Source organism: Puma concolor, chromosome A2 (assembly GCF_028749965.1).
Source record: "Puma concolor isolate L17-30 chromosome A2, mPumCon1.1.hap2, whole genome shotgun sequence".
In the NCBI taxonomy this organism is placed as follows: domain Eukaryota; kingdom Metazoa; phylum Chordata; class Mammalia; order Carnivora; family Felidae; genus Puma; species Puma concolor.
In genome coordinates, this window is record NC_141668.1 from 107244432 (window position 1) to 107272306 (window position 27875).

Consider the following 27875-nt stretch of genomic DNA (forward strand, 5'->3'; position numbering starts at 1 on the left):
ATGATCCCTGAGAAAGCCATTTGATTTCCTCACTAACCTTTGGCTAAGGAGCCCTTTCTCTCACACAGAAGCAAGACTCACTCTGTTTAGAATCAAGAGGAACTGAAAGGTCACTGGTGAGCGTGATGGCTTGTGACCCGCCAAAATCAATGACACCATCATTGTCTACCAAAAGCCACACCTCACAAAGTAGCCTTTTTGTCCCCTAGTTTTTAAAATATTTTTAATGTTTATTTATTTATTTTGAGAAAAAGAAAGTGGGATAAGAGCAGAGAGAGAGAGAGAGAGAGAGAGAGGGAGAGGGAGAGAGAATCCTGAGCAGGCTCCGCACTGTCAGCACAGAGCCCGACTCGGGGCTCGAACTCGCGAACTGTCAGATCATGACATGAGCTGATATCAAGAGTCAGATGCTTAATGGACTGAGCCACCCAGGTGCCCCCGAAGTAGCCTTCAAGTGGCATCTTATGACAGTCGCATCTAGCTACCCACACTCAGCTGCCTACCAAACTATGCACCTGCTCAAATACATCTGCAGCAGCCAATGGCTGCAAACACCTATTTACATCAGGGCAGTTTCTGTCTATGCAGCCAGGTGCACAGAAAATGGAAACAGAATGTGGCTTTCTGGGTGTTGGAGTCTACTTAGTAAATACGCCTGCTGATGGAGGAAGAACACAGTCAGAGAATGGCCCTTTATCTGCCCACTGGCTTTGCTCAGAGAGGATCGATCACAACAGCCACTGGGGGGGCGAGTGGGGGAGGAAGCACTGGACTGGAATCCAGTCTCAGCCGCCAACGTGTTGGGTGACTCCTGGAAATTCCCAGCCCCACTGCATGTCACTTCCCTCAGCTGTGAAACAGAGATTTATATTCTCCCTCTAGGTAACGAGGATTCTTATTGCCACACTTATGAAACTAGCAGAACAGGTACAGTTTGACCGCCAGCCACTGTAAATGTTCATCAGACAGCGGGATAAGCCTGTGGGGAAAGGTGTTTCTCATTATTAAGAAAAATAAATCCTCCCCCCCTTCCCATGCGTTAACTGAACATAAATGGGGGAAATAAAGGGCTAAGATAGTTTATGGTCATGAATCAACCACCAATCAAATATTCATGGCTAAACTCATAGAAGTATTCACATGAATAATTTAACAGACAAAATTAAAATGCTGGACCAAATTGTTATGAATTGTCTTATTTGACTTACGAGTGTAATTCTATTCAAAGAATCCAGTGGCATCCATAACTAGGCACTCTCATTTACACTGACCCTCAAATTACTTAGAAAAAAATGTCCAGAGATTTTTTTGGGGGGGAGGGAGTCAGGTGGTTTCAGTGAATACCTTAAAATATCAAGGACGCAGCATGCACCCCAGAATACGATCTCCACGTTGCTGAATACATCCGAATGTTCTTGAAGCTTTCAAAATAAACCATCACAAATGTAATGCCTTCAAGTCCACTTTTAAAACATGAATACCCCAAACAAAAAAATGGGTGAATTAGCAGGTATGAGTGTGTAATTCATTTAAAAATCTACAGGGGCACCCGGGTGGCTCAGTCGGCTGAGTGTCCGACTTCGGCTCCGCTCACGATCTCTCGGCTCATGAGTTCAAAGCCCTGCATCGGGCTCTGTGATGACAGCACTGAGTGTTCTTGGGATTCTCTCTCTCCCTCTCTCTCTCTCTCTCTCTCTCTGCACCCCTCCCCCACTTGCACTCTCAAAATAAAACATTTAAAAAATAAAAGCAGGATTTGCAGACCACAATAACGCGACTTGCAATGAAACAAGGAACGCCTGTAAACAGGTAGATGGGTGTCAACACTGGAAACATCTGTGGGAGAGCCCACCATGAACACCAGCATCTGGGGGTCCCAGCCCTGCCTTGCACGAAGACCTCCCACACCTCAGACCGGCCGTGGTCTCTTGGCTTCTCACCTATAACACAAAAGGCTTGGACGGGCCATGGCTCCGTCCTCGTGCTGGCACAAGCTGATGTTGTACGGCTTTCGCATGACTCATGATTTGCCTCATTCATACCATTTGCGGAAGAAAACCAGCCACACATCGAACGTCCTCTTGTTAAGAGAGGTAGGAGAAGGGTTGGCGAGGGGGGGGGGGGGGAGGGGGGTGCGAAGAGGAAAGGAGGAAACAGAAAAAAGAACGAAACAAAAAAGAAGAATAAATGAAGATGTTTTGTGATATGACAGATGATATGACAGAAATCCAAAAGAGGATTATTTCTTAAATATTAAACGTGGTGACACAAAAAATATACAAACTTCAAAACCAAACTGCGTTACTGCAATCTTGGTTAAATATTCTTTCGGAAAGAACATTATTAATTGTGATTAATTATTTTAAAAGCTAAGAAGGAGAGGCTATATTTATCTAAACTGCTTTATTGATAATAATCTCACAGCGATGTATCACCCGACCTTCAAAATGCTTTATCTGCTCGTTTGTTACAACAACCACATTGCTCCTTTTCATACATGATTTTGATTTTTTTAAGGCTCTTTTTTGTTGTTGTTAAGTAAGTTCTACACTCACCTTGGGGCTCGAACTCATGACCCAGAGATCAAGGGTCAGTCGCACAGGCCACGGACTGAGCCAGCCTGGCACCTTCATACGGGATTTTTACATTTAAAAAAAGAAGAAAAATCTAGGTAGAAGAATTTTCTGTTCACCTCCAAAGTTTTCCCAATTGCTAAACAGGTTAGGGATCACTTTTTCTGTTACTTTCTCTTATTTTCTTTTAGTGTGCGCACATGCATGTGAGTGGGGAGGGGCAGAGAGAGAGAATCCCCAGCAGGCTCCACGTTCAGTGCAGAGCCCAACCCCGGGCTCGATCTCACGGCCCCAGGATCCTGACTTGAGCCACAATCAAGAGTCGGACGCTCAACCGACTGAGCCCCGCAGCGCCCCGCTTTTTCGATCCTTTAAAAAGCACAGTGATTCACAGCCAGACGATGAAAAGCATCAAGGCAGGATTTCACTCTGGAAGAGGGCTGGGCGTCACGCCCAGCCACATCTTTTTTCTGGAATAGAGATGGTCCCAACTCCTTGGACGGGATTCAACATGCCTTGAGGAGACAGTGATAATGTTCAGGGAACTTATGCTCTGTGGGCAGGTCACTTAAACGAGGGGTTTGGGTTTTTTCTTTCCAACGCACCAAACTCAGGTCTTCCTGCAGCCCCTGAATGGCCCCAACATGGGGTTGAAAACCCGTGGTCCCTCCAAAGCTCTCCTGGGCAGTCAGGCAACAGAACGAGGGCTCCTCTCTGCAGCACCCGGTCCTCCTTCCAGCCTCGGCCCTGCTCTCCGGCTCCGCTCCCATCACACTGGGAGGCAGGGTGGACAGCAGGCGGGCGTCTGGGCTCCGCTGAAGGTTGGCTCGAAGGGCTCCTTTGTGAACAGTGAGCAACGACATGCAAGGGGGGCCCTCGAGCTGGCGTGTGGCACATAGTGAGGGTCTATGTATGTAGCCAGAGAAGAAAGCTCCCCATTGCCGAATCTTCTCTTAGACGGTGGCCCTGTGCTCACCACCCCCACTGTTCCGTCCTCGTCGTGTGTGGCCACCTCAAGGGGCCGAGCTCAGTTCTTCTGGCAAAGCTCAGATCTGAGAACGCTCTCCGGCACTCAGAAGGCGTTGAGAGCCGTCTGATGAATGAGGAGTGGATGGATGTGACCAAATGTTGTCTTCGGTGCCCTCACCCATTGGTCACCTGGCTGTGACTTCCCTCCCCCCTCCCCGGTCCCACTTCCCCTGCCCAGAAGCCACACCACCACTCCCTCTAATCCCTTCCTGCCCTTTCCTGCGCTCAGCCTCGCCAAGTGCGCCCCGGGCCCCATTCACCAGCCATCTCTAGGCCACTGACGGCGCGTCCACCTCTGTGTGGTTCTCCCTCAGAGCGTAAGCAAGAAAGATGGGGGCACCTGGGTGGCTCAGTCGGTTAGGCAACCGACTTCGGCTCAGGTCATGATCTCACAACTTGTGGGTTCAAGCCCCGCGTCGGGCTCTGTGCCGACAGCTCGGAGCCTGGAGCCTGCTTCTGATTCTGTGTCTCCCTCTCTCTCTGCCCCTCCCTTGCTTGCGCTCTTTCTCTATTTTTCTCTCTCAAAAAATAAATAAAACATTTAAAAAAATTCAGGGGGAGCGGTGCCTGGGTGGCTCAGTTAGTTAAGTGTCCGACTTCGGCTCAGGTCATGATCTCACGGTTCGTGGGTTCGAGCCCTGCGTCGGGCTCTGTGCCGACAGCTGGGAGCCTGGAGCCTGCTTTGGATTCTGTGTCTCCCCCTCTCTCTACCCCTCCCCTGCTCATGCTCTGTGTCTTTCTGTCTCTCAATAATAAATAAATATTTAAAAAAATTGTTTTTTAAAATTTTTTAGGGGCACCTGGGTTGCTCAGTCGGTTGAACGTCTGACTTCGGCTCAGGTCATGATCTCATGGTTCATGAGTTCGAGTCCCGCATCCAGCTATGTGCTGACAGCTCGGAGCCTGGAGCCTGCTTCAGATTCTGTGTCTCCCTCTCTCTGCCTCTCCCCGGCTCATTCTCTGTCTCTCTCTCTCTCTCTCTCTCTCTCTCTCTCTCAAAAGTAAATAAACATTAAAAACATTTTTTTAAATTCTTTTAAATACACACCATGACACACTCAACCCTTGACCCTACAATGGAGGTGTTCCTAAAGGTTGCCCAGAGCCACTCTGCCTCCATTTCCCTAGTTTTCCACCATTATCTTGGCAGCAAGGGGCACGCTTAAGATGAGCAAGTCCCCTCCTTTGTCAAACGTGTCACAAGAAGGGCCAATTCCAAGTCAGGGGCCGCGGGTGGGAGCTGCTATTCCTCACCAGCTCGGGGCTTCCTTGGGCAGCTCTGACCGAGAGGGGCTGGGCTTCACAAGCTCCACCGGCCCCTCGCGGCCCCGACAGAAGCGGCTGCTCCCTGACACCTGCCGCCAGCGTTTATTGGCCCATGCCTATCTCAATTCGGCCTTCTCTCTGGCACACTGCCTCATGCAGAGCCCCTGCCGGGAGCTCTCCGCTCATCTCGCTAACACCGCCAACAAACCTTCCCTGGCATGTGTAATTGGCGACGGGCACGGTCACCCCCACCTGGCTGGCCGGGGAGGCAGTGTTTGAAGCTGGAGGAAGTGTGGACAAAGCAGAGAAGACGATGCTCGGGGCTGAACACTGCCGCTCGGCCTGCGAGACACATGCAGAATTTGGAACAGCTCTTTGAAGAGGCCGAGAATTACAGGCTCCCCGTGCAGGAGAAGCTGTTCAAACAGGATTGTCTCCAAAAGCAAAGGAGAGGCTGCACACCCTTCAGATTTATCACTGCCAAATTGTTTTCCATCATCACAAGAAGTAGCAATTAGGAATGAAATACAGAGGATTAAATGGTGGGAGGAAAGGGAGAAGATTTTAGGTAAAGTGGGACTGACAGAGCTGAGAATTTCACTGCAACCTCAGACCTCACATGAGGCAGGGGGGTAAGGCTTCAGTAGGGAAGTAAGGAAGGAGGGAGGGAGGAGGGAGGTGGGAAGAGAGGGGGAAGGAAGGGAGGAGGGAGGGATGAAAGGAGGAAGGAGGGACAGGGAAGGAAGTGAAGAAGGAGGGAAGGGAGGGAGGAAGGAGGGAGGGAAGAGAGGGAGGAAGGAGAGAAGGGAGAAAGGAAGGGAGGGAGGAGACAAGAAAGCCATTGCCAAAGCCTTACAAGGAGAAAACACCTGTTGCCCAGATTCACTCTGTACCAGCTGAATATGTGACATGACTTTTCACCTGAACTTTGGCCTTGATGAGACTCTAACCTGGCTGGTGTTTCTCACAGATGGCCATAGCCCACCTGAATCAAAGGAAATTGGGGTGTTTGTTAACACCTGTAAATGTCTCAGTCTCGGCACTAAAATTTATGGAAGTTGGCCTAAGAATCTGCCATTTCAATAAGCATCCAAGGTTTTTTTCCTTTTTTTTTTTTTTTTTTTTTTTTTTTGATGAACGCCATCCTAACAGGGATGCGGTGATGTCTCACTGTGGTTTTGATCCCAAGTCCTCTGACGACAAGTGACAGGGAGCATCTTTCATGCACCTGCTGTCCATCTATGGAAAAATGTCTGTTCCAATGCTTTGCCCATTTTTTAAAAAATGTTTATTTATTTTGAGAGAGAGAGAGAGAGAGAGAGTGAACAGGGGAGGGGCAAAGAGAGAGGAGGAGAGAGAATCCTAATCAGGCCCCATGCTGCCAGCACAGAGCCCAGTGTGGGGCTCGATCCCATGAACTTTAAGACCATGACCTGAGCCAAAATCAAGAGCTGGATGCTCAACTGACAGAACCCCCCAGGCGTTCCTGCTTTGCCCATTTTTTAATTGGGTCTCTTGTCTTTTTGCTATCGAGTTATAGGAGTTACAGGAGTTCTCTACATATTGTGGCTATCAATCCCTGATCGGATCCGTGGGGTGCAAACACTTTCTTAACAGCGGCGGATTTCCTTTTCATTCTACCAATCCCTTTGCTGTGCAGAGGCTCTTGTTGGGACAGGGGAAGCCAGCGCCCTCCATGCTCTGCTGGTGGCAATGCGAACTGGTGCAGTCGCTGTGGAGGACAGTATGGAGGCTCCTCAAAAATCTCAAAAACAGAACTACCTTATGATCCACAAACCCCCCAAACCCTGAAATCAGGACCTTGGAGAGATCCCATGCAATGATGTGATGCGCCAGGCACCCCACACTCCTCACACCGGCCCAAAGTCCATCAACAGATGAATAAAGAAAGAGAATGAGCGTGTGCGCACGTGTGTGTGTGTGTGTGTGTGTGTGTGAGAGAGAGACAGAGAGAGAGAGACAGAGAGACAGAGAGAGAGAGGCAGGGATGGAGTAACTATAGAGCAACATTACTCAGCCTTATATAAATGGCAATTTGAGGGGCGCCTGGGTGGCGCAGTCGGTTAAGTGTCCGACTTCAGCCAGGTCACGATCTCACGGTCAGTGAGTTCGAGCCCCGCGTCAGGCTCTGGGCTGGCGGCTCAGAGCCTGGAGCCTGTTTCCGATTCTGTGTCTCCCTCTCTCTCTGCCCCTCCCCCGTTCATGCTCTGTCTCTCTCTGTCCCAAAAATAAATAAAAACGTTAAAAAATAAATAAATAAACAAACAAATAAATAAATAAATAAATAATAAATGGCAATTTGACACCTGCTACCGCATATTTGAGCCTAGTGGACATTGTGATGAGTGAAATAAACCCATCATCGCAGGACAAATACTGCTTGATTCCATTTATCTGAGGAATCTAAAATCCCCAAATTCCTGGGGTGCCTGGGGGGGGCTCAGGCTTGATGAGCGGTCATGTCATGATCTCATGATTCATGAGTTCAAGCCCCACATCAGGCTCAGTGCTGACAGTGTGGAGTCTGCTTGGGATTCTCTCTTTCCCTCTCTCTCAAAATAAATAAACATTAAAAGGGGCGCCTGGGTGGCTCAGTAGGTTGGGCATCCAACTTCAGCTCAGGTCATGATCTCATGGTTCGTGAGTTCAAGCCCTGTGTCGGGCTCTGTGCTGACAGCTCGGAGCCTGGAGCTTGCTTCGGATTCTGTGTCTCCTTCTCTCTCTACCCCTCTCTTGCTCATGCTCTGTCTCTCTCTCTCTCTCTCTCAAAAATAAATAAACATTAAAATAAATAAACACTAAAGACAGTGTTTAAAATTTTTTTTAAATAAAATGGATTCTTACAATCAGCACAGAGTGGTGGTCGCCAGGGGCTGGAGGGGTGGATACGGGAGTCGTTGTTCAATGCACAGAGAGTTTCAGTGACGCAGGACAAATCAGTATGGACCCGCTGCACCGAACCTGGGGCTTCTCTGCTGCTGCTTCTTTTCCCCAGAGGAAGAACCACGAGCATGTGGCAACCCTCCAGGGGAAGATCCAGGAGATTTGGGGGGCAGGGATTGAAGACTCAGATAAAGAAAGAATTCTTGCCTGTGCTATGGCCTGGAAGAGGGGCCTGGGGTCCTGTAGCAGCAAGGATGGGGTGTGCTGGGTGGGAGGCCTCCCTGAGAGCAGGACAGCAGCAGACCAGGCTGGGGTGGGGGACAGCGCTGACAGAGGCCACTGGGAACCTGCAAACACCACTTGGGAGAAAACGGACACCGTCGTGCAGGTGACTGGAAAGCAGACTGTCACCCTGTACGAGGGGCTCCAGCAGGCACTGAGGGATACAGAGGAAGGGCCGCTAGCTGCCCAGGGAAGCTGAGAGGTGGTCAGAGGAGGGGACTCCTGATCCGAGCCATGCCAGGCCCGGTCATAGGGGCTCGAAGTCTACCAGCCAAACCCTTCCACTGTGTGTGCCCAGCAACGGCACGTGCTGTTGTGCGGGACGGTCTAGCTGCCATTTCAAAACACCAAGCCCAGGTGGCTTAAACCACAGACATTCACGGCTCACAGTCAGGAGGCTGAAAGCCCAAGATCAAGGTGACCAGGTGACCGCAAGGTTGGTGTCCTCTGAGGCCTCTCCCTTGGCTGGCAGACGACCCCTTTCTCCAGGTCCCCCCGGGGTCTCCTCTGTGCGGGCACTGCCGTCTCTGCCCAATCCCCCCCTTCTCACAAGGACACCGGTCAGACTGGGTAAGGACTCACTTATACCCCTCACGGTTACCCTAATTCCCTTTCCAAAGATCCTGTATCTGCAAATACAGTCACATGCTCAGGTCCTGGGGGCTCAACATACAAATGGGGGGGCAGAGGAACAGGGACACAATTCATTCCAGAACACCAGTGCGCTGCTGGGAATCAGCACAAAGAGAACAGACCGAGAATTTGTGGTTCTAGACAGAATCCTCCTACAGCTATCACCCCGAAGCGGCGGACGTCCAGGGGTGCTGCCTGGACCCACAGTACCACCGGGTCGCTGCTGAGAAATGCAAGTTCTCGGGCCCCACCCAGGAACCCCTGAATCGGGAAATCAGGGGGTGAGGCCCAGGAATCTGTGTTCTACAAAATCTGCAGGTCACTGTGATGATGTTAGATCACCACCTCTCCCGGGGAGTCAAGGAGTGAATCCAGTCACCCACACATCCTTCAAACACTGTGACACACAGTACTCTGGGGGCTTGGAAAAGCCTTTGCAGAAAAGGGACGGATCCAAAGACTGTATTTTCTTTGATCCAAAGAGACTCCAGCACCTGGCGCCGTGCCTGGGTGGGAGTTTCGCGCTGGACCCACCAGGGTTCGGGCAAATCTCCACGGCTCAGTTTCTACATGAAAATAATGGCTGCAGGAAAGCCTATTTGCAAAATGTCCAGGAGGACTGAGTAAGAAAATGCACAGAGGACGCCTCTCATTGTATCTGGTCGATGGTGTCAGGGCTCCGAGAAGAAGTGATTTGCACACCTTCCATGGCAGGGACAGATGTGCCCTCTGGGCACAGTCTCTGTAACTCATTTCTCTGGCACGACTAGGCTCCCAATGCTTAAAATATCTGTATTTTATATTTTATGTTGCCTTCATCTATCAGAGGAGCAAGAGGTGAGTTATTTGAGAGCGAGCCCCTTAGAAGACTTTCTGAAGATACACGGCAAGCGTGGAGGGAAGGGGTGCCTGCGGGCAGGGGCGGCCAGAGGCAGGAATCGGAACAAAAACGTAATTCCTGAAGGCACCAACAAGAAAGGGAAAGATTTTGGTAAGTGATTATTCCAGAAATTCCCTTTCTCGAGTGTGGATCACGCTCCCGTCCCCGAAAAGTGAGTGAGCGCTTTACCCAGAAGACGGTTTCACACCGTCTCCAAAATCCTGATCAAGCCCTTTAGTAAAGTTATATCTGCTAAGTAATATAAATTTCACTGACAGAGAGGCTTCCTGTGGAGCTTTGTGGGAGGATTCGCAGAACACAATAAAACTGGGAGATTCAGGAAATGTCATACCAAATTTGTGGTCATGTGTCCTGATCTCACGTTTTGTTTTAAGTAATGAAATACTTAAATAGATATTTTAATGACGTTTTTTCCAGTTCCATAATTTGTAATTTGGATGATAAGTAACACTGCCTTTTTATATCATATTTTACAAAGGTAATAGAAAACATAATGTTTCTTTCCTCAGGGTTCTTTTTAAAATTTAACATACCGCTCCTTTTCACATAACAGTAGTTTTTTCGATTTTTTTGCACATTTTATTTCTAACATATTTGCATGAATTTTCATAATGTCCCCCAAATTCAGAACATGAAATTACCATTTTTTTCCAAACAGATGCATCACCGTCACAAAGAGGATGTATGCGGGCAATACCTTTCAATGTAAATTATCCTAAGTTCTCAAGGATGACAAAATGTTTATGAGAACATAATCATATTTTCTTTGAATTTGCCCTTACATAAAAAAGTCATTAGCTAATGCACCTTAAAATACAAGAATGCTCAGAAATGAAGCCTTTAGGTAAAATGCTAATAATGGAAAGAGAAAATAATGTGTGTGCCCAGTTAAAATAAAATTTGTATATACACGGTAAAAGAGAGACAAATTACGATATATGCAGAATATTACTACATAGAAATGACACAAGCAATAACATAAATGGATCGAAGCGGCAAAATACAAAGAAAAAACAGACTCCTGTGCACACACGATGACCCCATTTACATGAAGTCCAACAACAAGCACAATTACTGTAAGGTGATGCCCTCACCTTACTTTATAATGCTTTATAATGCTTTATAGTGCATTATAGTGCTTTATAATGAGGGGACCCTGGGGGGGCTCAGCTGCTTACGCGTCCGACTTTGGCTCAGGTCATGATCTCACAGTTCGTGGGTTCGAGTCCTCCGTCGGGCTCTGTGGTGACAGCTCGGAACCTGCTTGGGATTCTGTGTGTGTCTCTCTCTCTGTCCCTCCCATGTTCACACACACACACACACACACACACACACACACACACACACATTCTTTCTCTCTCTCTCTCTCAAAATTAAATGAACATTAAAAAATTTTTTTAAATAAATAAGATGTGATTTATACTAAGAAATGTGTATCTGCTCTTTGTCCCTTTCTTGCAGACCTCTGGATTTTCCTAAGTGGTGACAGCAACAAGGGTGTCTGTAGTTATGTCAATGACCTTAATTAGGTGACTTTTGGAACTCACTCTAAGAGCCTGAAGAACCCACCACATAACTACAGCATTGGACCTTCCAACCTCCCCTTGACCCCTCACTGGCCAGCGGCCAATGATTTAATCAGTCATGCCGGTGTAATGAAGCCGCCATAAAACCCCAAAAGGATGGGGTTCAGAGAGCCCCCATGTGGGTGAGCACTTGGCATTCGAGGAGAGTGGCGCCTGGAGAGGCCTGGGAACACTGCAGCCCCTCCCACGTGCCCTGACTTTTACATCTGGCAAATTCTAACACATGCTTCATGGTGGGGGAACCTTAAAGCCATTCTGCTAAATGACATAAGCCAATCGCCAGAGAGCAAACAGCGTAGGCTTCCTCTTACGTGAGGTCTCGAGAACAGTGAGCTTCATACAGATGAAAAGGGGAAAGCTGTCTGCCAGGGGCGGGGAAGGGAGGGGAGCCAGGGCTTACTGCGTACGGTTTCGGTTGGAGAAGGCGAGAGAGCTCTGGAGACCGCGGTCACGGCTGCAAAACAACGTAAATGTACTGGATGCCACAGAACAGTACCCGTGAAAATGGTAAAGCTTGCATGAAGCTTATTCTACCCCAGGGAATGAATGAATGAATGAATGAATGAATGAATATTACAGTTCACCACATTCATCAATCATTTGGTGTTCTCCTCTGCTAATAAACTTTTTAGGTGAAAAAAATAAAAATAAAAAGTAAGAATTGAGACTGTGTCTCAGAGACCGACTCAACCAAACCAGAGGGCTTCGAGGGAGCTTCGTGGTGCCGTTCCCTCTGCCCCCCACCATCTCTGCAGAACCAAAAATAGAGAAGAAATTATCTCACAAAAAGATCTGGATTGGGTCTGATGAGGAATACTACTGGAATCCAAGGAAGTTCCACAAAGTTCCCGAGAAAGTAGCTCGTCAGATACGATGTCAGCATGGACGAAAGGTTCAGGAAGAGACAAAAAGTATGATTTATGCAACTAAAGAGGCTAACACGCGTGACACAAAAGCTGACAGAAGCTGTGGGAGGAAGAGACAATCGGGCAACGAGCTGGAAACAACAACACTCCAATTTCACTACTGGATAGAATGAGCTACCAGAACATCAAGGAGGATATCGCACACTTGAACAGCTGTGTAGACAAGGCAGACAGAAGGGCATCTACGGAACATACCACCTTCACAACAGATACACACTCCTCTCACGGGCACAAGGAGCACTCTGAGGGTGGACCGTATTCCAGCCCTTAAACGAGCCTTAGTAAGTTAAAAAGGTGTAAAATCATACAAAACATTTTCCTCTGGTCAGAGTAGAACGATATGGGACTGTAGTAACAAAAAGAAATCTGGGAAACTCACAAATATGTGGAAATTTGAAAACGTAATCTTGGAGCCACCTGGCTGGCTCAGTTGGAAGAAAGAGCTTGCGACTCTTGATGGCGGGGTCGTGAGTTCAAGCCCCACTCTAGGTGTAGCAATCACTTAAATATTTTTAAAATAATAGTAGAGGCGCCTGGGGGGCTCAGGTAGTTAAGCGTCCGACTTTGGCTCAGGTCATGATCTCACAACTTGTGGGTTCGAGCCCTGCGTCGGGCTCTGTGCTGACAGCTCGGAGCCCGGAGCCTGCTTCGGATTCTGTGTCTCCCTCTCTCTCTCTGTCCCTCCTCCACTACCGCCCTGTCTCTGTCTCTCTCTGTCAAAAATAAACAAACAAAAAAAATTTTAAAGCATAATCTTAAATAACCAGTGTGCCAAAGAAGAAATCGAAGGAAAAGTTTGTAAATACTGGTAGATAAGTAAAAGTGAAGACACAAGATCCGCAGATTGGGGGGCCCACGGAAGCAGCATGCAAAGGGGCATTCACAGCTGTAAATGTGAGTGTAAAAGAAGAAAGATCTCAAATCAGGAGAAAAAGAGCAAACCACATCTAATGCAAGTCAAAGGAAGGAAATAATAAAAATCAGAGCTGAAATTCATGAAATGGAAATGGAGAATGAACAGAGTATCACTGAAAATAAAAACTGTTTCTGTGAGATTAACAAAATTGACAACACGTTAGCTAAATTAACCCCCCCCCCCCACAAAAAGAGGAAGTGTAAATTTTTAGACTCAGAAATGCAAGATTCTGGTACTACCGGCCCCACCTAAATAAAAGGGATCATAGATGGATGTTATGGACAGCTATTCGCCAATAAATCAGGTAACTCACATGAAACAGACATGTGCCGAGGAAGACACAAAACATCGAAACTGACTCAAGAAGAGATAAATAATATGAATAGATGTATAACAAGTAAAGAAACCAAAATATTAGTTTCTTTAAAAACTACCTGCAAAGAAAATTCAGACCCAGATGGCTTCACTGGTGAATTCGACCAGACATGTATTAAAGAATGAATTCTTCACAAAAACTTCCAAAAAAATACAAGAGGAGGAAGTACTTCCCAACTCATACTGTGAGGTGAGTAATAAATACCACAATGGCAACACCAAAGACATCAAGAGAAAAACAAAACAGAACTGCAGACCATTTTAGACTCAAAAGCCCCAACAAAATACTAACAAATCAAACCCAGCAATCTATTAAAAGAATTATATATCATGAAACCTAGTGGAATTTATCTGAGTTGGTCAATGAAATGCTGCTTTAACACCTAAAACTCAATTCGTGTAACATATCACATCAATAAATAAAGGGCAAAAAATACACATGATCATCTCAGTAGATGCAGAAAAAGCATTTGGCAATATCCCCCCACCCCTTCATGATGAAAACCTCTCATCAAACCAGAAATAGAAATTTCCACGACTGCATAAAAGGCATCCATGAAAACCCCAGGGTTAACATCCCACTTCTCACAATTCCACAATAAAAGACTTACAACTCCAGAAATAAAATTAGCCCAATTTTTTAAATGGGCAAAAGATCTGAACAGACATTTCTCCAAAACGATGTGCAAACACCGATAAGCTGACAAAGAGAGACCCCACATCATCGGCCGTCAGGAGAATACAAATCAAAACCACCACGAGCCAGCGCCCCCGCCAGCCCCCCAATTTGTCTGGGGTCCACACCATGGGCAGTCACAAGTGGCCAGTGGGCAAGTGGGAGAAACTGGATCCCCCTGTCCTGCTTGGGGGAACGTCAACAGCGTGCCTTTAGGTAACAGCGTGACGGTCAGTCCGTCATACGGCTAAACGTGCAATCCAACAATTCCACTCCCAGGCATGTGCCCAGGAGAAAATACATGCCTGTAAAAACCTTGCACACAAATGTTCGTGACGGCGTATTCTTAAGAGCCAAACACCGGAAGCAATCCAAATGACCAATAGCTAATGGACAAAATGTGGTGTATCCATACAGAGGAAGGGCATCCGACCATCAAAGAAAATGAAGCATTGACACCCGTTGCCACATGGATGACCCTTGTTGGGAACATGATGCTAAGTGAAAAAGCCAGTCAAGGGGTGCCTGGGGGGTGGGGGGGGGTCAGTCGCTTAAGCGTCCAATTCTTGATTTCAGCTCTGGTCGTGATGTCACGGTTCGTAAGTTCGAGGCTTGCATCAGGGTCTGCTCTGACAGTGCAGAGCCTGCTCGGGATTCTCTCTCTCTCTGTCTCTCTTTCTCTCTCCTTCTCTCTCTGCCCCTCCCCTGCTTGCTCTCTTATACTCTCTCTCTCAAAATAAATCAACTTAAAAAAGAAAAAGGCAGTCAAAAAAGACCACATATTACATGATAACATTTGTATGAAATGCCCAGAATAAGCACATGTACAGAAACAGACGGCAGGTAGCAAGTTCCCAGGGCAACGGGAAGGAACAGCTAAGTCGAGGCACATTTTCTTTTCAGGATAAAGGAAATTGCCCCACAGCCGACAGTGGGGACGGATGCCCAACTCCGAATACACTAAGAACTGCCGAACGGTACACGTTAAGTGGGCGAATGGTGTGGTATGTGAATTATATCTCAGAACAACTGCTTACGTCAGATACGCCCAACCCACTGAATCATTAGGGACAAGCAAATTAAAACCACTATGAGAAACCACTGCAAACCAATTACAATGTCTAAAACAGGTCATTAAAAATACGTATTTATTTTGAGAGAGAGAGAGCATGCAAGAAAGCAGGGGAGGAGCAGAAAGAGAGAGAAAGAAAGAGAGAGAATCCCAAGCAGGCTCTGTGTTGTCAGTGCAGAGCCTGATGCTGGGCTCGAACTCACAAACTGTGACATCATGACCTGAGCTGAAATCAAGAGTCAGATGCTTATGCGACTGAGGCCCCCATGCATCCCCAAAACAGGTTTTTTGAGGCTGGTTACGCCAGATCTGCAGGAAGGGGGCAGCTGGCACTTTGTCCCCCTGTCCACCCACCAGCGCGCCCACCTCCAGGGCCCAGCTCAGCACTCGCAGTGTGCCATTGTTCCTAAACAGGCAGCGACAGCCACACCCTGGAAACCACACCTGGCGTCTGTCCCGGCCCCCGTGCCCGCGCGAGCAGATGTCAGCACTTGGCACCTAGGTCCACACTGAGGTCCCACAGGGACAGAAGCCCCGGGAAGGCAGAGCTCCCATCTGGATGCTCCTGGCACAGAGCCCGCGCGTCACAGGCACACAGAGAACGCAGGCTGAGTCGCGTTGTGTGCGACACAGGGGACACCGGATGACGGATGATGGTCCTCCTTACCCTGATTTTACACAAGAAGGAACCTCTTCTACGTAAGTCCCGATCTGAAGGAAAGATAAAGCTGCTCGCCAAGCACGTGCTCGCTTTATACCAGTCAGGACGAGACCTTCAGCCTTGCTCCCTGGGCCGTGACCTGTGTCCCCAGTTACCGCCCCGGCTGCCTTCAGTCCCTTCATGTCCCAGCTTTGCGCAGAGCGGCTCTGGGTGAAGGATGCAGACATCATCCCCTCAGCAGAAATGCAGAGATGTGTCGGGTACTTACAGTGCTCTGGAGGCCCATGGTCCCGCGGCTCAACGCCGGCTCCCAGAGCAGCGTCCGATTGCTTTTTGGAACCTTGCAGCAGCGTCAGGAACACCTTTACGAAAATTAAAAAAGACCTTCTTATTATCTCCTACCCATTTTCACAATGCACTCCTGGCCTTTAGCCTCAGTCCCCCAGCGAGGTCATTATGACAACAGACACCACATGCCATTATCTCATGAGCTTTTCCGGTCACTGGCCTGGTGGTAAGGCCGCCCGGTTCTCCGCAAGCTGGTTGTAAGGCTGCCCCGGGGATACAAGGCGAGGGAAACCTGACCGTGGACCTCAGGGCATTTACGGGCATGGTGGGGTCAATCCAAGCAAGAAGCAGGCAGGGCAAAGGAGGTGCCCACGATACAGTGTCCAATGCAACGGGGAGTTGTGGCTGGCTACACCAGTCTTAGAAGTTCAGAGATGGGGGCGCTTGGGGGGGCTCAGTCGGTTAAGCATCTGACTCTTGATCTAGGCTCAGGTCAGAGTCTCACAGTTTGTGGGTTCAAGCCCCACATCAGGCTCTGAGCTGACAACACGAACCCTGCTTAGGATTCTCTCTCACCCTCACTCTCTGCTCCTCCCCCATTTGTGCTCTCTCTCTCTCTCTCTCTCTCTCTCTCAAAATAAATAAATAAATTTAAAAAAAAAGTTCAGAGACTGAACGGAGAAACTCGTGACACAGCTTATTTGGCATGGGTGAGACACACTGGTAAGAGCCCCCACTGGACGTGGCATTTCCACGGGAGTGCCACGTCCCCGGGAGCGGCATGTTTAAGTAACGGCTTGAGGTCTCTATTCAGTTCATGCTGGAAGCAAAATCCAGTTTCAGTGAGTTCAGATCCGACGACTGGGTCCCAAACCAGCACGAGAGGTGAGAAGCCGTCCGAGCCCTAGAGGCACCTGGAGGTCTGGCAGGTTCCACGGAGAAGTGAGGGGGTGTCCCTAACATACATCGGCAGGTGCGTGGGACCGGCGGCTGGCTCGTGCATGAACGCCCTGTGCCACCACCACCACAGGAAAGGCTGGAGCTCAGGGCTTGAGGACGACGCTCCCCACAACACGTCAGGCCAGCGGGCATGGGACTCAGGGCCCGCCGTGTCGGCCGCACGGTCTCGGGAGCAGGGGTGGCACTGACGAGCAGCTGAAATTCGGTGGATGACAGCTTCCAGTCATTTGCGCGAACCGCACTTGGCGTTTCCATAAACAGCGCAACCTCTGATTGCTTATTTAAGGGAGTAAGTACAAAGGTACTGACTATCTCTGGGTGTTTGGGGGACCCTCCAGCCCGCAGGGAAGACGGGGAGAGGGCACCAGAGAAGAGAAGAAAGCAAGAAGCCTGCAGGAGGGCAGAGACGCATCATTTCTCTGCGTGTGGCTCATTAGTTTGACACAGAATCCCGCTGAGAGAATCCAAGTCCCGCCCCGGTGAAGGGCCACGAGGTTTCACTGGATCCTACGCGGGGACTCTGAATTGTAAGATGACCCCTTGCGGATTCCAGGAAGACCCCGAGGAAAAGAAGCAAACCTCACGACCCCTCAAGTATCACCTGCATCACCACCACCAGGAATAATAGTAACTAACAATTAGTAACAATGCTGTGCCAGTGCGTCACTTCGGGAAACTGTTTGCCGCTCTTACTTTCCCCTCAACGATAAACGGTAACAATAAGACGTGTAACAGAGGGGTTGCAAGCAGTGAACGCATTGCTGCATGGCGGAAGGAAAATGCCCAACGGAAGCTCCCACGTCTGGTCCTAGGAGAGGCCAAGCAGGGGGAGGACGAGAAGCACCGTGTGGCACGTCCCTGAGGTGTCACTTCAATTCATTCTCAGCCCAACCCAGTGAGACCAGTACTGTTAGCCCTACTAATGAGGAACGCACCGAGGACTGACGAGTTAAGCCTTCACCCAGCGCATTCAGAAAGATACATATTCATCCAGGGCATTTATAGAGAACGAAATTAAAAACAGTAGAAATAGGGGCACCTGGGTGTCTTGGTCGGTTGAGTGTCCAACTCATGATTTCGGTTCAGGTTGTGATCCCAGGGTCATGGGATCAAGCCCCACATCGGGTTCTGTGCTGACAGCCTGGAGCCTCCTTGGGATTCTCTCTCCCTCTCTCTCTGCCCCTCCCCTCCTCTATCTCTTTCTCTCAAAAATAAATAAATATTTTTATGGGGTGCCTGGGTGGCTCAGTCAGTGAAGCATCCAACTTCGGCTCAGGTCATGATCTCAGTTTTTGGGTTCAAACCCCTGTCGGGCTGTGTGCTGACAGCTTGGAACCTGGAGCCTGCTTGGGATTCTGGGTCTCCCTCTTTCTCTGCCCCTCCCCTGTTCATGCTCTGTGTCTGTGTCTCAAAAATAAATAAACATTTAAATAAAATTTTAAAAAAGGAATAAAATAAATAGATATTTTTTAAAAAAGGAATTCTTTTTTAAAAATTTCTTTAATGTGTATTTATTTTTGAGAGAGAAAGAGAGACAGAGCACGAGCAAGGGAAGGGGCAGAGAGGCAGAGAGAGAGGGAGACACAGAATCCGAAGCAGGATCCAGGCTCTGAGCCATCAGCACAGAGCGGGACGCGGAGCTCAAACCCACGAATGGCGAGATCATGACCTGAGACGAAGTCGGATGTTTAACCGACTGAGCCACCCAGGCGCCCCTTAAAAAAGGAATTCTTAAAAAAAAAAAAAAAAAAAAAAAACAGTGGAAGCGGTACAAGTCAAGAATTATTCATTGAGAAGAAACTTTCCTCTGTATCTTATTCTAAATGGAATTTTCATTCAATGTTCAAAAGTAATTGTGAATTATATAAAGCATATCTTGATAACACCTTGGTAATAATCTCCATCTATCTTTTTAAACTTCCCCTCCCTTCCCCTTTTCATAACAAGACAGTGTGTGTGTGTGTGTGTGCACAAGCATGCGTGGGAGGGAAAGAGACAGTAAGGGCAGAGGTCTTGCTGTCTGTGCTCTCAGGGGTCACTGGGGGATGCTGTCGATTACAGCACAACACTAAGTACCGGGGACACCGAGGGGATTCTCCAGCCTCCCCTGCGGAAAGGGAAAGACAAGGCCAAGACAGTAAGGATGCTATGAGCGCCACCTGGTGTCGGCGTGCCCTGACTGCAGCCACACCACCCGGGGACACCTGGCAGCAGGAAAAACACCAAGGTAGCCCAGTGAGCGGAAAGGCCCAAATAAAGGTCAAATTTTGAACAGCAGTATGACGGTGATTGACGTTTTCAAAAGTCTGAGTTCCCGATGGCGGCTCCCATCCTGGTTATTCTGGGCTGCAAGTCCGGTGCCAAATGGAAGCCGTGAGCCCGTGGTCCTGCAGCCACCCTGGTCGAGGGTCTCAGGGAAACACGGCACCCGGGACAGAACGTGACCCAGGCGGGGAACCCCTGCCCCACGAATGTGGGCAATGGAAGTGCCACGTCGTGATCTGCACCCTTGCTTTATTAGCTGACACACACAATCCCTAACACAACCTTCCATCAGTATTTGTAGCTGGGGGCCGAACTTGACACGTTTTCCTAAAGGAGTGGAACAGGGAAGCCTACGCCGGGTCTCAGGCGGTCAAGGACGAGGACGCAGCACGCGACCACGAAGTCTCATTACACACAAGCCTGGGAGAGTCCGTTCCACACACGGAAACATCCCTTCACGAGACAGAGCACAAACCACGGGCCGCCTCGCGGGAAGGCGTCTGATCGGAGACGAGGCGTCTCACATCCAGCGATGCTTCCCGAAGTCTAGGGAGAGTGCAGCCCCCGGGCGTCTGCGGAAGGCCGTCACAGGCACCTCTTCCTGCTCCGACGGCGTCTTCTCCATCCTCGCAACGAGACCAGGCCACGGCCACTGCATGCGAACCACACAGACGCACAGCGGCCTCTTCCAAAGGACAGGCCCGGAAAGTGGTTTTCTGTCTCACAAGTTCAGAATTTCACAGGAACGAGCTCAGGCTTCCCAAGGCAAAGGGAAATCAGACGAAGACGGGTCAAACTACTCTTACCAACCTTCACCTGAGGTTATCGTGTGACCGGAACAGGAGCGAAACAGATGAGGACATTCCGCTCAACAGCAAAAATACCAGCGGTGCAACGAAAACACGGGCGGACGGCCAACAGGCATATGAGGAGATGCTCTGCCTCACTCGGCACCAGGGAAATGCAAATCAAAACCACGATGCGGTGTCACCTCACACCTGTCGGCTAGAATCCAAGTGACAAGGAGTGACAGGTGCTGGTGAGGATGTGGAAGAAGGGAATCCCTCGCGCACAGCCAGTGCGAATGCAAACGGGTGCGGCCACTGCGGACAGCAGCATGGAGGGTCCTCAAAAGGTTAAAGATAGAACTACCCTATGACCCAGCAATCCCACCTCTGGGTAGTTTATCCGAAAGAAAAGGAAAACACTACGTTGAAAAGACACCTGCTTCTCGTGGTCACCGTAGCATCACGTACAGGAGCTGAGACACGGAAACAGCCGTAGATGAAGGGAGATAAAGACGGTGTGGGATATATACATGCAATGAAGTATGACTCAGCCACAAAAGGGAAGGAAATCCTGCCTTTTGCCACAACCCTGGGGACATTATGCTAAGTGAGATAAGTTGGACAGAGAAAGGCAAAAACCCTATGATCTCACTCATACATAGAACATTAAAAAAAAAAACAGATTGGTGGTTGCCAGGGGAGAGTGGGGCGGGGGGGGGGTGCAAAACGGGCACAAGGGGTCAAAAGATACAAACTTCCACTTAAAAGTAAGTAAGTCCTGGGGATGTGATCTGTAACATTACGACTCCAGTTAACGAGACTGGGCTTTATATCTGAAAGTTGCAAAGAGAGTAGATTATAGAAGTTCTTTCCATGAGAAAAATAACCATGTGAGGGGCCCCTGGGTTGGTTAAGCATCTGACTCTTGATTCCAGTTCAGGTCATGATCTCAGGGTTCGTTGAGATCGAGCCCCACATCGGACTTTGTGCTGACAGTGTGGAGCCTGCTTGGGATTCTCTATCTCCCTCTCTCTCTGCCCCTCCCCTGCCCACTCTCTCTCTCAAAATCAACAATAAACATTAAAGAAAGAAAAATAACTATATGACATGACGCATGATAACTTCCAACAGCCATCAGCATCACACATATATACATCAAATCATCATGTCGTACACCCTAAACTAATACGATATTGTATGTCAATAAAACTAGGGGGAGAAGGTAGAAATCTCAAGGATGCTATCCAGTGCAGAAACAATTTATAATTTAGCAGAACTATGGATTGAAAGCCTACGGCATTTCTGCTCTCTGTTTGCAAAGAACAGTATGTTCAACAGTTTGCACATTCTTCATCTGAGGACTGAGGTTTTCTTCATTTAGAAGGGCTGCAGGGTCTGAGCACTTACGGCAGCCCGGGGTCACCTCAACACTGATTGTGCCATCAATCCCTCAGACCGCGGGGCTACGTGCACCCCACCGCCAAGTAGTCTCAGGCCCCCAACTTGACCTGCATTTAAAGTGTCCATTTGATGGACTGTGTCCCAGAGATGGGCAGTGCAAGGTGCCTTCAGCTGAGACGCTGGGGAAATGCATGAAGGCGACCGACTCTGCAAGACAATGACGGCATTGTCCTAACCAACAGATGACATCAGCGCAGGGACGGTGTCCAAAGTTGGACCAAAATGTAAACTGTGCTGTGGTTTCATTTTGTTTTCATTTTCCCAAAAGTAACAGTTTTAAGAAGCAGAAGATAAAACCGTGGGGAGAGCCTACGTGGTAAGGAACAGGAGAGTCACTGGCTAGTCCTCTCCAGACGTAGGAGTCTGGGCAGGTCTGCCCCTTGGCAGGCCACACGGTGCATACGGTAAGAGTCTACCATTTCACAGGAGCGTCTGTTCACTCCCGATCTCTGTTGGAACAGATGACCACAAACGTGGATGGAAAGCAACAGCGGCTTATCATCTGATAACCCAGGGCTGGTTCCTTCCACGGACCCCACGGGAGAAGGAACCCCTTGTCTTTTTCAGCTTCCAGTGGCCGCCTACATGCTCACGGCCCCGTGCTCCGTGTTCAAAGCGCATCACCCCAATCCCTGCCTCCACCAAGACCTCTCCTTCCATCCGTCTGACCTTCACATGTCCTTCTGACGAGCACACTACTCAGTACACAGCTCCACACCGATAATCCAGGATAGCCTTCCCGTCATAAGATTTGTGCAGCGGACAACCGCAGGTCCGGGGATTCCAGGGATTAGGATGCAAACATGCTCAGGGCCTTTGTTCAGTCCACCGCAGAACCACGCACCATCGGTGCAGCTTGGAAACAAGGGCCGTTGGTGTGATGCGTCCCCAGACACCGGAGAGACGGTACCAGTCAGAAGCGCAGGTGGAGGGTTTTGGCGTCTGCCACAACTGAACTCCAATTCTCGACTTTGGGCGACGGGGCCCCTTTCTCACATGCAGTCAGTCCCTCAGTCTCCTTCTGCACAAGGGGATGAGGACTTCAACTTCAGTGCGTTTCTAAATTTGATAAGGCCAAGCTTGGGTTGGATCCACACTGCCCTGTGATGGCTTTTCCCCCCAACACACACAACATGAAATGACGGGCCAGCACGGCAGTCAGAGGGCAAACAGCACATTCGGCACCGAGCTGACACCAGGCTTAGAGCAAGCGGTAAGAACCTGAGTCTGCTCTAAATTTAAAAGACCTGGGGCGCCCAGATGGCACAGTCAGTTGAGCGCCCGACACTTGATTTTGGCTCAGGTCACGGTCTCATGGTTCGTGAGGTCGAGCCCCGCCCCGGCTTCTGTGCTGACAGTGCAAAGCCTGCTTGGGATTCTCTCTCTCTCCCCCCTTCTCTTTCTCTGCCCCTACCTCACTCTCAATCTCATTCTCTCAAAATAAATAAACTTTGAAAAAAAGAATTTTAAAGACCTAAGTCTCCAAATGAAGAACCCTGAAATTACTGGGTTTATTGTCCCCCGAGGAGAAAACATTGGGTGTCAGGTGACAGAAGGAACATGTTGGGGCCAGCAGCCTCCCCTCCCCCTTGTCCCTTCCCTCTCAGGCAGACCCGAGGGGGGAAGGGAGGCAGCTCCTTGGCTTTCAGCAGCTGCAGGAAGAACACACCAGATTGGGGCTAGGGCATCCAGGAGGGGCTGGGGGGGCGCAGGTTCTGTCCAGGGGGCATTAAAGCTGTGGTGCTCCAGAGGTGTGGGCGGATTGGGCAAACAAGGGGACAGCCTCCGATACAGAAGCTGAGTCTGCCCCGGTCAGGGAGGGAGAGAAAAAGATGAAGAGGGGACACTCGAGGAACCCAGTGTGGCTGGCCTGGCCCTGGGGGGTTTCCCCGTGGAGGTGAACCCCTGGCTTTCACCATGAGGGGTGAAAGAGCAGCAAATGGAGACTGTCCAGCCACCCCCAGGTCAGGACAGGAGCAGTGTCACCCCACACCACGTGTGCACCTACAGCCGGGCCCCCTTGCAGAAACAGCCGATTCTAGGGCCAGGCGGGGAAATGCGCTTCGGGCGCCCAGAGCACCTGGTGACGTCAGAACATAAGACACTGGAAGATCGTGGGGCTGTGTTAGGGCACAGAGTCAGCACGAAGTAGCGCCAGGGGCTAAAACTGGTAGGACCCCGGCACCCAAGCAAATTAGGATCGCAGCAAATTCTGGCTCACTGCATACGGTGATCCTTACCGATACAAATAAACAAACACGGTGAAGAAAAGCATTCCGTTTCTGTCTAATGCCAACGAAAAAGATGCAGGATGAGTTACAGAACAAGAGAAACCACCACCTGACTGATGTCATGGTCGTAACTGTTTCAGGCCAGGAACATGGGGGGAGGGGCAAAGCAGCGGGATGAAGACTGACAATTTAAAGAGTCTTCAGGGGGTGCCCGGGTGGCTCAGTTGGTTAAATGTCCAACTTCGGCTTGGGTCATGATCTCACAGTCTGTGAGTTTGAGCCCCACGTCAGGCTCTGTACTGACAGCTCGGAGTCTGGAGGCTGCTTCTGATTCTGTGTCTCCTCGTCTCTCTGCCCAGCTCATGCTCTGTCTCTGTCTCTCAATAATAAAATAAATGTTTTAAAAAAAATTTTTTTAAATAAAGAGTCTTCAGGCGGGTGCCTGGGTGGCTCGGTCGGCTGAGCGTCCGACTTCGGTTCATGTCATGGTCTCGTGGTTCGCGAACGAGCCCCATGTCGGGCTCTATGCTGACAGCTCAGAGCCTGGAGCCGGTTTGGGATTCTCTGTCCCCCCGCCCCTCTCTCTCTCTCTCCCTCTGCTCCTCCCCCATTCACATTCTCTCTCTCAAAACTAGATAAATAAACATATTTAAAAATCAAAAAAAAACGCACCAGTAAGAATCACTCCATTTGCATAACATGAAAAGATTTTGCCTTGGCTTCCGAGCTGGCTGCAAAGGTACTTCCTGTGCACACCCAGGGGGCTCCAGCTCTCCCTGGTCCCCCACCATGCAAAGCAAACACACTCCACGCATGGTGGCTGTATGATCAGATTTGACATCTCAGCCTCACTGGCTTGGGGGTCTCTTTAGGGGCCATGAGTTACAAGGAATTTACTGCAGTTTAAAATGAAATCTGCTCAGGGTGCCTGGGTGGCTCAGTTGGTTAAGCATCTGACTTCGGCTCGGGTCACGATCTCACGGTTCATGGGTTCGAGCCTCATGTCGGGTTCTGTGCTGACAGCTGGGAGCCTGGAGCCTGCTTCCGATTCTGTGTCTTCCTCTCTCTCTGACCCTCTCCCATGCACACACACTCTCTCTCTCTCTCAAATATAAATAAACATTAAAAAAAGAAAAAGAAAATGAAATCTGCTCTCTAGCTACAGAGTCAGGAGCATCCCTGGACAGGCCCCCATGCACCTGCTGTAAGTTGTCAGGCACCGCACAGGCGAACAAAGGGAAAGCACGTGCAGGGTGCTTATCCACGCTGACTGTGGATCGATAACAGACACAAGACAAGAAAGTCGATACTTGCCCGCTGTAAGGAGACAAAATTGGTTGAGATAGATATTTTATAGACTCCATCAAACAAAAGAAAGTTTTTAAAAGGCTTAATCTTTTTTCAATTTAAGATCCTGTTCTCAAACAAGCCCACATAGGCTGTAATATTCTATCTTGTTAAATCTGTATTTCAGATGGTTGTTTATGGTTGCCCTTAAGACAGATGGGTTCTTTTTGAGCACCGGCATGTGTGCAAGAGAAAAGAAAGACACATGAGCCTCTAACCGATACCTGTTAGCACCTATTATGTGCAAAGCATGTACTAAGTACGGCAGGTAGAAATCACTGCAGGAAATCGGAAAAGCACACGTAAAATGTCCCAAGTAATTGCACGACTGGTTCTGCTGCTTCCGGTTGGGCTTGTTTTCGGGGGATGAGCACCAAGGGGATGGGTGTGGGGGGGGGCGGGATCTGGAGCAAAAACAAACAGCAGGTTTCAGAGAAGCAAGGTGCATGAAGGAATTACTCCCTGAAGCAGGCAGTAATGATGGACTCCCTCCGTATCCAGATTTTGATGATGGTCCCACGACCCCATGCCTTTGCCAAAATTTACCGAGTGGGTTTTCCTATATGCAACTTCAAAAATAAAGAATGGAAAAGAAAACAGGAAAAAGAGGAGACAGATTAAGAAATTTCCAAAAGGTGCATCAAGGGGTATAGATAAGAATATTTTGGGGGTACCCAGCTGGCTCAGATGATGGAGGGTGTGGATCTTGAGGTTGTGAGTTTGAGCTCCATATTGGGTGTAGAGATTTCTCAGAAATAAAAATCTTCTTTTTTTATTTTTATTTTTATTTTTTAATTTTTTTTTCAATGTTTATTTTATTTTTGGGACAGAGAGAGACAGAGCATGAACGGGGGAGGGGCAGAGAGAGAGGGAGACACAGAATCGGAAACAGGCTCCAGGCTCTGAGCCATCAGCCCAGAGCCCGACGCAGGGCTCGAACTCACGGACCACGAGATCGTGACCTGGCTGAAGTCGGATGCTTAACCGACTGCGCCACCGAGGCGCCCCTAAAAATCTTTAAAAAGAATATTTTGGAGAATAAAGGGAAATACACATCAGAAATAGGAATATTTAGGGAATTAGCATAAAAAGAATTTTCAAGGACCGCCTGGCTGGCTCAGTGGCGGAGTGTGTGACTCCCGATATCGGGGTTATTAGTTCGAGCCCCACATTGTGTGTAAAGATCACTTTAGAATCTTTAGGGGCTCCTGGGTGGCTCAGTCTGTTAAGTGTCCGACTTCCGCTCAGGTCATAATCTCGCGGTTTGTGGGTTCGAGCCCCGCGTCGGGCTCTGTGCTGACAGCTCGGAGCCTGGAGCCTGCTTCGGATTCTGTGTCTCCCTCTCTCTGTCCCTCCCCCGCTCACACTCTGTCTCTCTCTGAAAAATAAACATTAAAATTTGAAAACAAAGAATTTCTAGAAGCTGTGCTGTGATTAAATACCTATGATAACACTAAAAATACAGAAGGGCTAAAATACAGAAACGCTTACTTTCCAAATACACCACAGCACGTGTATTCTGGATTTAAATGCAGTGAAAGTGATGCAGAGAAGTCCTCACCTTTGCATGACTTCCTGCGGTTTGTCACCTGTTCTGAGGGTTATCGCATTATCTGATCCAAACAGAAACGGTGTTGAGAACGTTAGGGAAGAAATTTCTATTTCATCGAGGAGAAGAATGGGGTTCCAGCCACACGCGGGCTGCTCCCCGACCCAGCTGCTCCCACCGCACTCAGGGTCTGCAAGACGAAATGTATCCTGGAGGCTTTTTTTGTTAATGTTTATTTATTTTGAGAGAGAAGAGTGAGGAGGGGAGGGGCAGAGAGAGAGACCCCCAAGCAGGCTTCACACTGTGAATGCAGAGCCCAATGCGGGGCTCGATCTAATGAACTGTGAGATCATGACCTGAACCAAAACAGAATCGGATGCTCAACAGACTGAGGTGCCCCAGGAAGCCTTTTAAACAGAAATTAGGCAGCCATAGAAGCAAAGGTTATGGGGAAATGGACACCGCTTAAGATCGGTATCATTAGTTGGGGTAACTCCTGTTACAAAGCGGCACGGGCCAGAAAATTTTAAACCTGACTTAAGATTCTGGGCATGGTGCCATGAGACTTCTTCCACAGTCTCCTCTCTCCAGGGTGGAGGACAGGGAAGGGGACAGACATCAGCCATGAAAGGAAGGACCCCCGGGCGGGGGAGGCCAGGCCAGGCTGTCAGTGAGTCAGGGTGTGGGAAGGAGGCACCCCACACACACACACACAAAACCAGCTCCCAGCCCCGGAGCGGTCCACGGGCACGAAGGCCCCAGGGGAACTCACCATCCAGGAGGGTGGGAGAAAGACCAACCAGCACCACCCAGCCCTCCAGCCCTTCCGAGGCTGGCTCCCTGGGCATTTCATGGGCATTTCAGGCTTTGCCAGGAGCCCCTTCCATCAACCCCACCCTGTGGCTCTCACAACTCCCAGGGACACATTCGGCCAATGGCCTGGAGAATGGATTCCAACCCGGGGCTCTGCGGTCCGGGTGCTGAGAAACTCCCTCAATTCAGTCCGAACCTTGGGGACTGCCCTGGGGGAGAGTCATCACCACCCCGGGGTGTAGGAAACTACCAGGACCTCGGTTTCCACTCCCACTAAACCCTGTCAGAAGGTGGGCATTCCTAATATGGAAGGCATCCTGCATCAGCCAGGGGCAGCAGGTCCGCAGTGACAGAGGCCGCCCCACTGGCCCCT

At 49.3% G+C, this 27875-nt stretch overlaps 1 protein-coding gene across 1 annotated transcript in view; it reads right to left on the minus strand.

Annotated features, from left to right (window-relative positions):
• Positions 1-27875, minus strand: part of ABCA13 (ATP binding cassette subfamily A member 13) — a 395455-nt gene that overhangs the window by 161406 nt on the left and 206174 nt on the right. The window contains exon 42 of the mRNA XM_086697122.1: positions 16069-16162. Coding sequence (XP_086553248.1) covers positions 16069-16162 — 94 coding nt within the window. The remainder of the gene's footprint in view (positions 1-16068; positions 16163-27875) is intronic.